At 44.3% G+C, this 16,068-nt stretch overlaps 1 protein-coding gene across 2 annotated transcripts in view; it reads left to right on the top strand.

Moving 5' to 3' along the window:
• RFX4 (regulatory factor X4) overlaps window positions 1-16,068 on the top strand; it is a 165,840-nt gene that overhangs the window by 140,759 nt on the left and 9,013 nt on the right. For both annotated transcript variants that reach the window (XM_065886804.1, XM_065886805.1), the window contains 3 exons: window positions 2,989-3,108; window positions 3,448-3,609; window positions 14,243-14,405. In XM_065886804.1, the coding sequence (XP_065742876.1) occupies window positions 2,989-3,108; window positions 3,448-3,609; window positions 14,243-14,405 (445 nt within the window). The remainder of the gene's footprint in view (window positions 1-2,988; window positions 3,109-3,447; window positions 3,610-14,242; window positions 14,406-16,068) is intronic.

The following is a 16,068-nucleotide window of genomic DNA, read 5'->3' as shown; positions in this document are numbered from 1 at the left end:
AACCCAGCTCTGATGTCTTCTAACAGTGTGGTCTTAGGCAAGTGTCTTCACCTCAGATCTTGTTTCTTTATCTATTAGACAGGGGTGCTGTATGGATGATCCAAGGTGCCTGCCTGTGCTAAAACTACTAAATCCATTTTTATTATCTAGGGTTTTCCATTCTAATTCGGTTTCATAGTGTCTTTCTCTCTTTCTATCTTTATTGACTTAGAGCCACAATCTCAGCAAATAACTTCTTCATTTTGGAGACCTTTTCCTTTTAGGTATTTGATGCTATCTTTTGACTTCTTTGACTCTATGAACAAAACAGTCACATCACAGGGTGTTAGAACATTAATAGCAAAAGGGACCTTAGTTACTATTTATTAAGCATCTAGTATATACTTTTCCTCATTATGGTACTTCTGTAAAATAGGTTTGACTGTTTCCCTTTTAGAGAGCCATATTGCACGATTGAAGAACAACTTCAGAATCAGACAGTCTTGGATTCAAATCCCATGTCTGCCACTTAATAATTGTGTGACATTGGACAGTTACTTTACTCCTCTAAGTCTCAGTTTCCTCCTTTGCAGAAGGAGGGTATTGCTTATTTCAAATGGTTGTGATGAGAATTAAATGCAATAGTAAATCTGCAGCAGTTAACCCAGTGGCTGCCACAGCGCAAGGGCTCAGTAAACGGCTGGTTTTATTTTTAACATTTTCGAGGAGCAGCTCATTCAAGGTCCCAGTTACTAAGTGGCAGAGCTGGAGCTCAACCTGGGCAGTTTGATCCAGACCCATGCAGTTACCCACAATGCTGTACCTCCTCAGTGGTTCACAGGACTCATTTTGGGGAAGTAGATGGAAAGTTTAGTCTTGGAAGTCTGCATTTCACCATGACTCAAAAAAAACCCTGAACCTTGCTGAATTCCAAGTGGGGTCAAAAAACAGACACAGCACCCTGGAGATGGAGGAAAAAGGTGAAGAAAGTGCAGGACAGGGGACGTGGACGTGGAGCTCTGTGGGCACAAGGATCATAGGTGGTGGCAGGCTCCGGAGAGACGGGGTGTTGGTGTAGGTGTGCATGACCTGCAGGGCATCCAGTGGCCTCAGAGTTAAGCCAGGGATTTTCTTCTGTAACATTTCTGGAGCAAAAGAATCAATCTATCTGAAATGAATGTGTGTGTGTGTGTGTGCGTGTGTGTGCGCGCATGCACAAAGAAGCCAGGTGCAACTAAAAAGGAGAAAATTAATAAATTCCACCAAAGAGGAGTCACCCAAAAGCCCCCAACTGGCCCTCATCACCTTATTTCTGAGACCCGAAAAGGCATAGAGCCCAACTCAAATGGCCCTTCTGGGGACCATGTTCTTTATTTTCCCCATCTGTGCTATGAGGAGACTGGACCAGATGATCTGTAGGGGAAATGGGAACGGATTTTCGGAGCCAGAGCAAACTGAGGCCAATCCCTACTTAATTCCAATGGAGAGACTCATTTCCTTGTGTGTAAGAGGATAATAGCACCTATCTCACAGTTTGGTGAAAGGATGAGAGTGTGTTAAGTGCTTAGCAGAGTTCTTGGCACATAGTAAACATTCAATAAATGGAGGTGCGATGACAATGATGATGATGACAATAATAGTGGTGTTGATAATGATGCTAGGATCACAAGATAATAAATAATGCCAGAGTCTCATAAGGCTTCTAAAAAAAGCAAACTCAAGGGAAATAGGAAGAGGAGGGCAGCTTGTAAATAGTCGGTGAGACGTTTTGGACACTTCATGGGACAGCAGGATGTCCATGTGGCGATGTCCCTTTGAGAGGTGGAAACATGGGACTAGAGATGAAGGCTTGGCCTCCCTGACGCTGGCATCCGTGAGGTCTTCATGACAGCAGACATGAAGGCCCCTTCCGTATGTGGATCTTCCACTGTCCGTGGTGGCAGCATGACGTGCAAGAAAAGATGGTTTGGGGGACTTCCCTGGTGGTCCAGTGGCTAAGACTGCGCTCCCAATGCAGGGGGCCCGGGTTCGATCCCTGGTCAGGCAATTAGATCCCACATGCCTTAAGAGTTTGCCTGCCACAACTAAAGATCCCGCATGCCACAACGAAGATCCCGCAGGCTGCAACTAAGACCCGGAACAACCAAATAAATTTTTTTTTAAAAAAAAAAAGATGGTTTTGAAGTAATGTACTGTGTCATCTTGCACAAGTACTTGACTTTGCAAAACAGGAGTAAGAGCACCTGCCTTACAAGGTGGTGGTAGGTATTAAATTAGAGAATATAACACTTGGAGCACAAAGGCTGGCACATGGGAAAAATCTTTAAAAATGATTGTTCACATCCCTTTTTATGAAGTAATCTACTCTAAATTTAAAATGAAGAATACTGCTTGAGGATACCAAATCTTTTCCATCATAATACCTTTTGTAACAACCATGTGCTAAACGGGAGTCTCAGAAACATTTAAGGAAATAATTCCGTTGTTGCTAATTTAAAGTGTCAGTTATGCTCCTGGAATTACGTTGTGTACACTGGTAGACACCAGTGAGTTAGAAGGCAAAGTCCCTGCCGTGAATATCCTTAAGTCCAGTCGGGGAAATAAGATAAACTTGTGGAAGAGAGAAAAATGCAAGACACTATGTCAAGCAATGCTGAACAGAGTGAGGGGTGCCTAGACGAGGCTGACGCCGGTGCGAATGTGAGAGCTCAGGCGCGTTTTGACAGATGGCTCAATAGGTACCATTTTTGATGATGTCCTATTAACAAATCGAGCAAGGAAAAGACTCACTTGCCACAGTGTTAATGACACTTACTTTATGCTAAACACCAGGCTAGGTGAGGAGACGACAAAGGAGAGCAACCTCTGACCGCAAGGTGATCCATAACTGAGAGGGAATGAGGGTCCAGGACAGAGGGTCAGAGCACCGTGTGACGTGTTATCAACCAGGCTGAGGGGCACACCCGAGCCGACATGACTTACCTTTCTGTTTGGATCTTCTCTCACCAGGGTCTTTTCACCTAATTCACTTGATGTTTGATGACTATGTGCTCTACCTGTTAGAATCCCTGCACTGCCAGGAGCGCGCCAGTGAGCTCATGCGAGCCATGAAGGGAGAAGGAAGCACCGGTAAGCCGGCATTTCACTGGGAATCGTCCTCCTTGTCAATTTGATTTGTATCTTTACTTCTGTGCTCTGTGTTTCTTTAGCTCCGCATCCCAAAGAATTTAGTTATGGTGAACAAGTCAAATGGTGGGAAACCAATAATGTCTTTTTCTTCTTGAGGGTGGGCATGTGTGTACGTGGGAATTCCCTTGCATGCCACCATGGTGATGGGAAACCATCAGAGGTTTTAAGCAGAGGAGTGACATGACACAGATTAGAAAGAATATTTGCTTTTTAAAAGTCCCTGAAAGACAACTTGCCTTGACCTTTGGCTCTAAGAACCCACCCTTTCTCTACCCATAGCAGAAGTCCGAGAGGAGATTATCTTGACGGAGGCTGCCCCACCAACCCCTTCACCAGTGCCATCGTTTTCTCCAGCAAAATCTGCCACGTCCGTGGAAGTGCCACCTCCTTCCTCCCCTGTCAGCAACCCATCCCCTGAGTACACTGGCCTCAACACTACAGGTAATGAACAGCCCCTCAAAGGCTTTGAGTGGGGAGTTGATGTTTAAAGCCAGAGCTATCTGGAAAAACATTCTCCCTCCAGCCCCCTCCCAAAACAATGCCAAAATCTGAGTATCCTCCTGGATTTACGGATGACTTGCAGTTATCCATTTATTAGTTTGTATGTATTCCTTATGCTTCTGTTTTCAAGTTGGCAGATCAAGTCCATGATAAAATCTCCACCCACTGCCCCCCCACAAAAAAATAAGTCACTAAAATGATATAAAACACAGAACACAGCCATTCTTGAAAACAAGAAAGGGAGCCCTCCATGAGCCAGAAACTGAGAGGCATCTCTGGAAAGTGGGGAGACAGGAAGTCATATGCTAAGCCATGGTAGCCAGAATCAAGGCAGGGGCAATAATGGAGGTTCAAGCTAATGCTACAGGGTCCCCAAGGAAGGGGAGAGTCCATCTGGTTGGAGACCTCACAAAGGAGGGGATTTGAGCTGAAACTTGATTTTAACTGACAAAGGTATTACAGAAGGGCCTCTGGGGAGAGGACAGTGTATGCAAATGCACAGGGCAGGAAGTATGGGGCCTTTTCGGGGAATGGTAAAGTGGTTAAAATGTAGGTGGTCATGAAGAAGGGTTACAAGCCTGGAAAGGTAAGTTGGAGTCACATCCTGCAGGATCTTGCATGCCAAGACAAGGTTTGAAAATGGAAGAAATGTTACAAGGATAATAATAGCTAGTTACTAGTGTCTAAATGTTGCTTTACCATGCACAAAGGACCCTTGATATTCACAGTAACACTGCAAGGTAATTATTGTTCCATTTTATGGAGGAGGAAAAGTAAAGGGTGGAGAAGGGTCCCAGGCACCACAGTCAGTCATAAACAAATTGATTCATTCAGTCATTCTGCAAATGTCCTTGCTCTCAAGACTTGTGGAAATGATACACTGGATGTGGAATCTGCAGTAAGTGTTACCTAATATAATAAATAGAGTGCGTGTGTGCACACGTGTGTGTGTGTGTGCACCTCCACGTTTTTTCACATGGTTGCTGTGGGGATTAGATGAGGTAAGAAAAGCCAAAGTGCTTTGTTAACAGTGCACTGCTATCCAGATAGAAGGGGTTACTGTTAGGAGTGCCTACAAGATGAGGGCTGCAGCCAAGAGGGGTATAGGAGTTCAGGGAGGAGCAGACCCTGTCCATCCCACCGGAACCCGGGCAGGCGGAGGAGAGTCTTCAGGAGAGAGGTGAGACTCAAAGGCAGCCTTAAAAGACGAGAAGGACTCAGCTAACAGAGGAGTGAGCACACGGGAACCAAAGGCAGAAACAACCTTCTGCTAGATGGCCCTGGGTGAGGGTGGGGCAGGTGAACAGACCAGACTGCAGTGGAGAGCTTGGTTAAGACTGTGCTAATTAAATTCATTATCTTCTACTCCCTCATTTACCCAGCTCTCCTCTCCCTCCGCTCTTCCTGTATTAGCTAGGATAGGCTAAGTTACTGTAACAGATAGACCCAAACATGGATGGCGTTAACACAGTGGAAATCTATTTCATGCAGGGTGTTGCAGTCAGAGAGGAGGCTCTCTTTAATGCAGCCATTTAGAGACACGAGTTCCTTCAGTATGAGGCTCCACCATACCCCAGGGCAGTGGTTCTCAAAGTGTGGTCCATGGACCAGAAGTATCAGCATCACCTGAGAACTTGTTGGAAATGCTCGTTACCAGAGCCCATTGCAGGCCTACTGAATCAGAAACTGTAGGGTGGGGCCCAACCATTTGCTCAAGAAGCCTCCAGGTGATTCTGAGGCTGACTAGTTTGAGGACCACTGCCTTAGGGCTTTGTCAGGTCTGCAACCAGCTAATGGAAATGGAGAGTGGGTCTGGAGGAGGAAGACCCACTCGAAAAAGCCCTGGCCTGAAGCTGGCGGATGTCGCTTCCACTTAGATTCCATCAGCAAGGACTTAGTCACATGGCCTCATGTAACTGTAAAGAGAGGTGGGGAAATGTAGGATAGGGTTCCCAGGCAGGGAAGGGGAGACAGATATGGGAGAGACGGCTGGCATTCTCCTCCACACCTCCCAAGGCCAGTTGTTCTAACACAAATCTTGACCCACCCTTTCCTTCCCAGCCCACTGCTGCCATCTGGTTCAGGCCTTCCCCACCTCTCATGGACATCCACAGTGACTCTCAAGCTGGGTATCCTCCCGGTTAGAATCTTCCTCCAGCCCCTCATAGCGTGGGCTTAGTTATATCCCAGTTCTAATTAGAATACACTGGGAACTAAATTATGTATTTTTGAAGATCAAATAGGATGAGATTGTCATATTTAGGTGCTTTTATCTGCTCATTCACGCACTCGTCCATCCATTTATTCATTTATCTAATAAATATTTCTCAAGTGGTTTCTGTGAGCTAAACACTTCAAAAGCTGGTGATACAAACAAGTGAGTCGTGGTCCCTTACCCTGGGAGTTTATTGTGAGAGGTTAGGGTTCTGATGAGCAAGACAGCAGTTACAATATAATGTCACGAGTGCTGAGTTGGGAGAAAGGTCAGAGTGTTAGGGAGCACAAAGCAGGGCTTCCAGCCTCTATTTGGATGGTCTGGTTGGGGGCCAAATAATAGAGAAAAGGTATTCCAAGCAGAGGAAGTAAGTAGTACAGAGGCCTGGAGGCAAGAGAGCATGTCATTTTCCAGGAGTCTTTTGATTAATTCTTTCACTAAAGTTTCCAGAACCAGAGCTACTCAGAGAGGGAATGAACAGATGTTTAAGAGCCTATAAGGTGCCTGCCCTCTTTTGCACGTTGCCAGGGGCAGAAACGTGCCAACAAACCCAGTGGCCCTTTGTCAGAGACAGCTCAGGAGACTGGGTTCTTCAGAGCAGTGATGAAAAAAAGCAGGCTTGTCAACAACTGGCATTAGATGGAGTGATGATTTCACTTTGGGTCCACAGCTGGAGAGTCTTCCTCTTCTGTGGAAATTCAGATCTGAGCATCCCTGCATTTGTTTACATAGATGCACTTCAAATCGCATTTAGTTTTCTACTTGGAGCAGAAAGAACTTGACCGCCTCCCACCTGCCTCCCATGTTCTCTCCCTAGTGGGTTGTTGTAGTTCCTGTTTAGAAGGCTCCAGAAGAAAAGTACAGAACGACGTTTTTCGCTGAAAATAAAAAGGGAAAAGAACTTAAGCACTGTTCACAGCTCTGCAGCTGCTCAGGGGTCCATCGGAGACTGGAGTTGGGGGTCTCCTGCCTCACTAAGGAAGGAAGGGCAGTGAGAGCAGCTAGGAGCCACTAACCTGAATAATCCTGCCCACGTACTCCCACCACCGCCCAGGAGACACACATGTCAGTCAGTCAGTGATAACATCCTTACTTCTAAAATAAACAGGGAAATAATGCAAATGAAAGAGTTCTGCATTATGAAGCAGAAACAATTTGAGTGGAACCTTTCTTCCAGTGTAGCAACAGATCAAACAAGAGGACACTAAGGAAATAAGGGGAAGGAGGAGTGTGAAGGAAAGATTTCTAGGATCTCATGATCATTCTCAGCCAGCTAGTGAGTCTGCTGCTGGCTTTCTTTGTAGCAATTTGGAGGCCTCACGCTATGGCAGGTGTGATAGTCAGAGGCACAGGAATATCATAAATGTGTACAGAGATTTCTGTGCAATGTGTTCAGGAGTCGTAAAAGTAGCTTCTTAGAAATACAAATGTGAAACAGGTTCTCTTCAGATGAGTGTAGCCTTTGAAGATTTTGGCACATTCCAGCTTTGTTCTCAGATATCTCCAGGGGGCATTAAAAATGTTATCCTGTATAAAACTATCTGTAATATTTTTCTCAAGTACCACTTTTGAAATACTCCATTGCTAAATTGGACTGGACCTTGGCATGCATTGTGGGTCATGGTCTTGGAGGGAACATAAACATAATTTCCTAACAACATGTATGGTTTTATAGCTATTACAATATAAAGCACAAATTATCCATGATATACACCTAAATCTTAGGAAATCTATTATAGTAGGCTTCTTAAGTTTGGGAATTTGTGCAGTTTTTTATTGAATAATGTTGTAAATTGGAGAACAATTATTATAAATTTTATAAAATGCATTTGCCATGTTTTTTTTTTTAAGTTAACTCAGCATATGGTTTTCATGACCAGCTAATTTCTATTTCCATCTTTAAATTACTGCTTGATTTGTATACCATTACTTTCCAAGAAGTATCTAAAGTGGTTAACAATTTTAAAAAAAAAAATGCAAAACCAATTTTTTTAAAAGGACCCAAGCCAGGAAGCAAGAAATGAAGAAGTAGTAGAGAAAATTAAACAAAACAAAACAACTCTTGGCTGAAACAGCTTATTAACGCCTTAAATGAAATTTTATGTGCTCTAGTGACTTTGTTGGGCTTCTAGGACTCTGAATATCATTGCTCAGATGATATACGTGTCATCAAGTTTAGCTCATTGAGAGTCAGGGCCAATCAGGCATCTGCAGCTCTTCCATGTAGCAGTGTCTCACTGTTGATGGACACTTCCCCGTTTTTCAGCTGTGAAAAAGAGAACAGTATTATGTCTGTCTGGTGAGCACAAGGAGAAAATTAATTCATTGCACATAACCTTTTGGGAACCTTTGACACAAGGACTAGTGAATACAAAGTAGTGTGAGAATGAGTTATGACTCACTAGGAAAACAGCCACCCATCTATATCTGTATCTAGTTCTCTGTCCATACCTGTATGTATTTCTAAATATGTTTTAGGATGGTATTTATTAATTGTTTTGAAAAGTCAGAGGGAAGGCATATCGAGCACCCCAAACCACCTGATGCATGGCCAGTTTTGGTTGGGTATGTCAGAGTCTGTGGCAATGCCATGAGAAGAGACTGGGTAAAAGGTTCCATTTCAACAGATTTCCACAAGGTAGAATCTGGCCCATTTATCCTTTTTTTTTTCTAATGTTGTGGGCTTGCCACCTTCCTCCTGGCCCAGCAAGTTCAGAAACCTTAGCTTTCTTTTTTTAAATTGTTTTTATTTTTTTGCAGTATGCGGGCCTCTCACTGCCGTGGCCTCTCCCGTTGCGGAGCACAGGCTCCGGACACGCAGGCTCAGCGGCCACGGCTCACGGGCCCTGCCGCTCCGCGGCTTGTGGGATCTCTCCAGACCGGGGCACGAACCCGTGTCCCCTGCATCGGCAGGCGGACTCTCAATCACTGCGCCACCAGGGAAGCCCCTTAGCTTTCTTTAAGGAAAACTGGTGCTCCTCCTCTTCAGGAGCATGGCATGTGGTTCCAAACGGAGCAACCCACTTCACAGGACACTGGGCTGCAATTCTTTAATGTCTTTTAAAGCAAAACGTTAAGATCCCACTCTGTGCAAGTCAGGCCCCCGAAGGGTTCTAAGACCTCGTTTATGATGTCATTTTAAGTATTCCCTCCTTCAGCAATGACAATAAAAGTTAACTATTAAACTTATGTTTTCAACTTCCCACCATGGGTTCCCTGCAACACAAAACCAGCAAATTAAATCATTGAGATGGTAGGATGCCTAAAGAAATATAAAGGCAAATTCCTCATAAATAGCCCTAACTGTAGAACATCTGGCCTGCCCAGCTGCGTTTTCTCTGCATCAGTTGAGGATGTAACAAAGATAACTGGTGGCTAGTCTTTCCAAGTAACAAAAGCTCAGTTATTCTGAGGGCAGCTGAAGTGAGTGGGAGTTGGTGGACACTGCGGCCCCGCCACAGAGCCGCAGTGACTCACTCACAGAGCCCCAGAGTTGTCCCTGCCAGCGAATTCCTCCTCGTCCATCCCTGCTGCCTCCTTTTCTCCAAAGGAATGAAATTAGGAAATAAAAGCTGGGGTTGAAAATAGATTGTTTAATCTGCCCCTGACTTCACACCACCAGGGGCTTGGCTTCATGTTGGAACCTTTGGATTTGCTCATTCATTCATCTGTTCATTCATTCCGCGAAAAGTAATTCCACGTCTAATCTGTGCCATGCCCTGGGGTACACAAGCGAGAAAAACAGGTGCAGTTGCTGTCCTCATGATCCTTACGTTCTAGTGGGTAAGAGAGTCAATACAGAAGTAAAGCACCAGGTAAATATATAATTTTGAATGGTCATAAGTGCTATAGGGACCCATCATAGATGGTGGTCAGAGGAGGCCTCTCTGAGGACGTGACATTTATCTGAGACCTGGAGTATGACAAGGGGCCAGCCACATAAAGGCTGGGGAGAAGAAAAGATCATTTTAGGTAGTGGGGATCAGCATGTGTACAGGCTTGAGGCAGAAAAGAGCCTGGCATAGTGAGGACTGACTGATGTATATAAATGAGGGAGAGGGTGCAGGAGAGGAAGCTGCAGAGGTGGACAGGGGCCAGGTCATGCCATATCAGCTTCTCTCTCTGGGAACTGATGCATTTGCTGCCCCTGGTCAGTTTTGTCAGTCAGATTTTGGCCATGGAACTGTTGGTAAAGTGTAACTCAAACAGATGAGGTTTTCAGCTTCAGCAAATATTCTCCTTAAGCACAGCCACCTTTAGGATAGATGATAGCCAGTGGGAGTGGAGACAGATATAAAATCTTCTTTCTCTTCTCAGTTTTGAAGGTTACAGGAAATGTTTGTTTAGTAACAAATACTCCGAAACAAAGCTGTTCAAATGGAACTTTCTGTGACGATGGAAATGTTTTTCTGTTTTTTGTGAATCTGAGCTGTCCAAAACAGTAGATACCAGCCACTTGAGGCTACTGAGTACTTGAAATGTGGTTAGTGTGACTAAGGAGCTGAATTTTTAATTGTATTTAACTTTAGTTAATTTAAATTTATACTGGCTAATGTATAGGGAAAGACAGCTCTAGAATCTAGACGTACTTAAAGGAGCTTATTTCTCAGGAAGGTACTAAGAAAGGCTTAGGCTGGCCCAAAACCGGAGCAACATCTGTGATGGTCCATCGAATCCTAGTGGGGAAAAGGTTCAAATGATTTAGTCCAAAATCTGACAGAAGGGTACGGCCAGGTAGGCTAGGAAGCAGTTTAAATGTTCACAAGTCTGTACCAGAGTCTCACAGCTTGTGATCTGTAATGGCCCTGAACGTACACGATGCACGATAGGAGGCAGTGTTTCCTAGAGGCTTGCTACTCAAAGCGTACTCCATGGACCAACAGCATCGTCATCATTTAGAAGCTTGTTATACATGCCGAATCGCTGGCTCAACTCCCAATCTCCCACTGAATCAGATCTGCATTTTAACAAAATCCCCAGCGATGCAAACGCACATGCAAGTGTGAGAAGCAACTGTTATTGTGGAAAGGTTATGGAGTTGGGCAGATCTGGGTTCAAATCCCAACTCTGCCACTTACCTGACCAAGTTTTGGGCCTCAACTTTCTCACCTGAAAAAGGAGGTAATACTACTTACCTCAAAAGGATTATTGTGAAGATCCAATGCGTCAATATATAAAAAGAAACTAGTATGAGAACTGGTTTATGTTGGATGATCATTCGTTCATTCACTTGTTTAACAAATCATTATTGATTGCCTCTTATATTCTAAGCATCCTCCCTGTCCTGAGGCACCCCTTTCAAGAAAAGAAGAAAAATAAACACCACCAACAACAAAAACTCAGGGAAGAAGAATGTTTTACTGGGGATGGGAAGGAAAGAAAATATTCCTCTCTAGCAGTTTCAATACTATAACATGGACAACAACTTTATAGGATTCTCAAATCCTATAGGATCTTTAGAGGATTCTCAGAGACCAGGGACTTTCACCACTGTTCTCAAGACTTTTAATTAGACGTGGGGGAATGGGGAGGGGAGAATAAGAGAAAGATGGGACTTAGACAAACATGGAAGGTTTGTTATTGTTTTACCAACAAATAAAAAGCATTAGAGCTGTCTTAAAAATTAAGCACAAACTATTAACTGCACAGATTTTCTTCTATTAGTTTCCTTAAAAACGAAGAAGCAGCAGTCCTCACTGGAGGTCCCACCGGTAGGAAAGGGAATGCAAGGGGTGTTCTTTTCTGCTCCCCAGGCAGAGAGCGTTTCTCACCCAAGCCAGTAGGTGTTAATCTGCTTAAGCCTGCCTGAGTGGATCTGTTAGGTTGCTGGCACATGGCCATTTAGGGGTTTTGTTTCCCAGACCACAGGAGCCCATTTTTCCGAGAGTTCCACTAGCTTTTTGTTTGATAACGTCTATTTCTAGCAGCATTTACTCCTTCAACAACAAATTCAATGGAACAAAAATTTACTGAACACCTACTATTTGGCAAACCCTCTGTTGGGGATACAGAGATGAATAAGGAACCGTTGCTGTGCTCCAGGAACTCACACAAAAGTAACTTGTGCTGCATTCTCTCAGGTGATGGCTATTCTCACTGTGTCTTCCTACTGCTTGCGGAGCTGGGGGAAGAAAATCCTTTGGCTTCCCAGACTGCCCCTTTTAAAATACCCACTGACCTCGCTGCGCTCTCCTGAGGTCCCAGGGCCTTGAAGGGTTAATTACTTGCTTGCTGTGGCTGGTTCATTGTTTTCCCAAACTTCCCACCCCCTCCAATTCCATTTCTAATTGTGAAATTTGTTTAATACATTTTAATAATGTTTTTCTTTTCACAGAGGCAATACACATTCTTTACATAAAAATCCAGATAAGCAAAATGGAAAAAATGTTAAAACCATCCTCAGCAATAACCTGTTTTAATAAAAAAGGGTATTTTTAAAAATTACAACAGTTATATAATTTCATATGAAGTTCAAAAATATAGAGGAGAGCAGTCAGGCATAATCCAGTCCTCTGAGACATGATCATTTTGGGGTTTTTTTTTTTCCTTCTAGTCTTCTTGCATTTATTATAAATGACACCTAGCACACAGCCTGCTAAAGTCATTATCTTCGGGGGGAAAATAATGGTGTGGATATCCAAACCAAGAAGGGGTGCTTTTAGCCATACTGCTGGATAAGGGTATTTGTGATTTTGCAGAAGAACATGGGTTTAGAAGTTTGCTGTAATTAGTTAAATCACTGTTGCTATTCAAACGTTTCACCCCTGGTGACAGAATCTGACCCAAGAAACTTGTCTTTTCTTCCTTGGAATCTGAAATGGGAAATAAAGAAATTTCTACTTTAAGAAAGTCTGACGTAAGAATACCTGAATTCATAATGAAGAGTGCTTGAATATCATTAAAAGCCTACCACGTGCCAGGCTTTTTGACATATATTATCTCAGTTAATCCTCACAACAGTCATACAAGGTATGACTTACATGACTTATATGACTTACATGATATAATAGGCGTAATTATCCCTATTTTACAGATTATGAAAGAAAGGCAGATAAAATTTAAGAGGCTGGCTCAAGATCTTACAGCCAGTGCATGGCAGAATTAGGACCCAGAGCAAAGAGACACTATGGTAGAGTTCCACTTTTAAATGAAAACCTTTCCTTTATCTTCCCACAAGAATTTCAAGATTAAACATGGTCTGCGTAGAAGGTATAGGATTGGAGGACCAAAGTTTTCTCTTTTAGTTCACCTTAAAAATGACGTCCCTTAACCAGTTCTTCAGTCTTCCGTGTGCCTACAAGGAGGTGCTGAATCCTATATCTGCTACCTTTTAAAATAGGTTTAATCCTTTCCATTATATCAACATTCTAAATTTATCAGAAATTAAGTTGATGACTTTATTATCACTATTAGTGATTTCTTAAATTACCATTTTTTATTCTATCTCATAAAGCTCCTAAGCCTCTTGAAGGTTTAAAATTTTGTCAGTTTCTTTTCCCAGTCCCTAGCACTTTCAAGGTATCCAATTAAAAAGCAAATTAATGGAATTAATAATATGTATGGAATAGGTCACCGTTAAGGTCACTGTCTAATAATCTTCAAAAAGACCTGGGCAGGCAGAGTCCAATAATCTACTTATCCTTGCTTAAAGCAATTTGTTGGATCCTTAAACACCTGTTTAGTTGAGTGCTGAGAAGTTATTTGGGGAGCCCGTCTGAGCTACATCGCCCTGAGCTTTCTTTTGTCCTCTCTCCTTCCCTCCGTCTTTTTCTTTCTTCCTGTCTTCCCTTTCCCTTTTCTTCCTTTTGAAATTTTGATTGAAAATCTTTTGGCCACCAGTCTCTGCGCTAAGCACCAGGGACCTAACGGTGGGCAAAATAGACAAGACTCCTACCCTCATGGAACTTACAGTCTGGTGTGGGGAATTAGGCATTAATTCTATCACATTCATTAATGGGTGTAAGATGACAAATTGTGGTGGGCACCACCATGCAGTAAGGGATCTGACTTAGTCTGGGGTTAGGAGACAGCTTCTTTGCATTGAGATATGAAGAAAGAGTGGGTACTAAGGGAAAACTGAGGATTCCAGGCAGCAGAAACAGCATGTGCCAAGGCCCTGTGTTGCCAGGACTCATGGTACTCTGGAAAACGTGAAAGAAAGCTACTGTGGCTGGATCAGAGAGCACAAAGGCAGAGGGTAGGGGATGCTTCTTGTGAGATCAGCAGGGACCAAGACACATGCTTTATAAAGATTTTGGCTTTCAGCTGAAGAGCAATGGGAAGCCACTAGCATTCTAAGGAAGCACTGGGGGGTGTGAGAACTGTTACTGACTGATGCATCTTCGTTTGTCTCTGCAGGAGCGATGCAGTCATACACGTGGTCTCTAACATACACAGTGACAACGGCGGCAGGGTCTCCAGCTGAAAACTCCCAACAGCTGCCCTGTATGAGGAGTACACACGTACCTTCCTCCTCGGTCACACACAGGATCCCAGTTTATCCCCACAGAGACGAGCACGGGTAGGTGACTTTCCTGGGATGTTGCCTTGCTTTTACGTTTGATTTGAAAGGGGAGGGTTTACTCGGTCGTTGTTTTCTGAGGACAGGAAGGCTGCGCCCTCTGTTGAGTTCTCAGCGTGCTCTTGCCCCTGTACGACTGTCTCATGCAGTCCCCACAATGACCAGGTGAGGTAGGCGGGTCACCCCCGCTCGACAGACGAGGAAATTGAGGCGGCACCGAGTCCAGTTCCCCGAGGCCACACAGCTGGTAAGGGTCAGGCTGACTGAGCCTGTGTCTGCCTCCTTTAGGAAGGAAAACTGAATACTCCCTCTCCGCAGCTCCCCTGGATGGTCCTCGTGCACTTTGTAGCCTTATAACACAGCTTCACGGTGGGTCCAAGTCTTTTATGACTCGATAGGAGGAGGGCTTCCTCACCCGAGGCTGGAGGTCCCTGGAGGGCAGCAGTCATTCATGGGGTTCAGAGAATCCCCCTGGGTTCCAGTGGCGCTTTGGACCCTGAATAAATAAATCATTGATTCTGCCCATATTTTTTCCCCTAATCTGTAGTGATGTTACCGTGATGAATAAGCTACAGATCCATTTAAAAGGGTAACAGCCTTTTGCCACTTTGCATTGTCTTTATTAAAAGACATTCCTCACACAGTGTCTAATGTGCAGTTATCTGAAAAACACTTATGATGTTAAAAAGGGCCCTTCTTCTCACGAGACTCTGCCATGTAGGTACAGTAAGCCTCACAAGCCAGGTTCCAACAGACCAGCTCTGGAGGACACAGGAGGGCACGGAGGAGGACCGCTCAGGTCCCTTCCGCGTGGTAGCCTGAGGCCTGGCTGTGGGCATACTTGAAGTTAATTCCATAGGCTCAGGTGCCCCTGACCCATCAGTGGGGCAGCCACCATTTCCTCACGGGGCCTCCTAGAGTATTTCCCCACACATTTAAAATCAACTTCGAAATTGCTTCAGAGAGCTTCCGACTCTGCAGAAATGGCACAACAGACACCCGCAATGATCATATGTCAGCGTCTTTGCTATAAAGATGTTATTAAGAATAGTGGTAGGGCTTCCCTGGTGGCGCAGTGGTTGAGAGTCCACCTGCCGATGCAGGGGACACAGGATCGTGCCCCGGTCCGGGAAGATCCCACATGCCGCGGAGCGGCTGGGCCCGTGAGCCATGGCCGCTGAGCCTGCGCGTCTGGAGCCTGTGCTCCGCAACGGGAGAGGCCACAACAGTGAGAGGCCCACGTACCGCAAAAAAAAAAAAAAAAAATAAATAAATAAATAAATAAATAAAAATAAAGAATAGTGGTAATGGTATCCTATGTTTCCACAAGACTATTTTATAATAGAAAGTGACCCTCGGGGTCATGTGCAGCATTTTTAGTACAGATGTGAGAAACAAGGGTGCGAGTAGCCCAAGGTCCCACAGCTGGGAAGTGGTGGAGCCAGGCTTAGAACCGGAGGCTGACGCCTGGTTGGCCGTGGTGTTTCCCCCCTGCACCAGAGACATGGGAAAGCAAAGGCCTGAACAATACAAAAACAGAAGTCCCAAACTAATTTCTTCTTTTTTTCCGATTTGACTTCAGGCTATAATATGGGGCTTTTTACCACAACAGGAGAAGAGGTTTCCATCACTAATGATGTTTTGCTCAGGGCTAGTTTTCATT

The sequence above is a fragment of the Phocoena phocoena genome, chromosome 11 (assembly GCF_963924675.1).
Source record: "Phocoena phocoena chromosome 11, mPhoPho1.1, whole genome shotgun sequence".
NCBI lineage: Eukaryota > Metazoa > Chordata > Mammalia > Artiodactyla > Phocoenidae > Phocoena > Phocoena phocoena.
The sequence above is the reverse complement of the archived record's forward strand: the minus strand, read 5'-3'. Positions and strand labels throughout refer to the sequence as shown.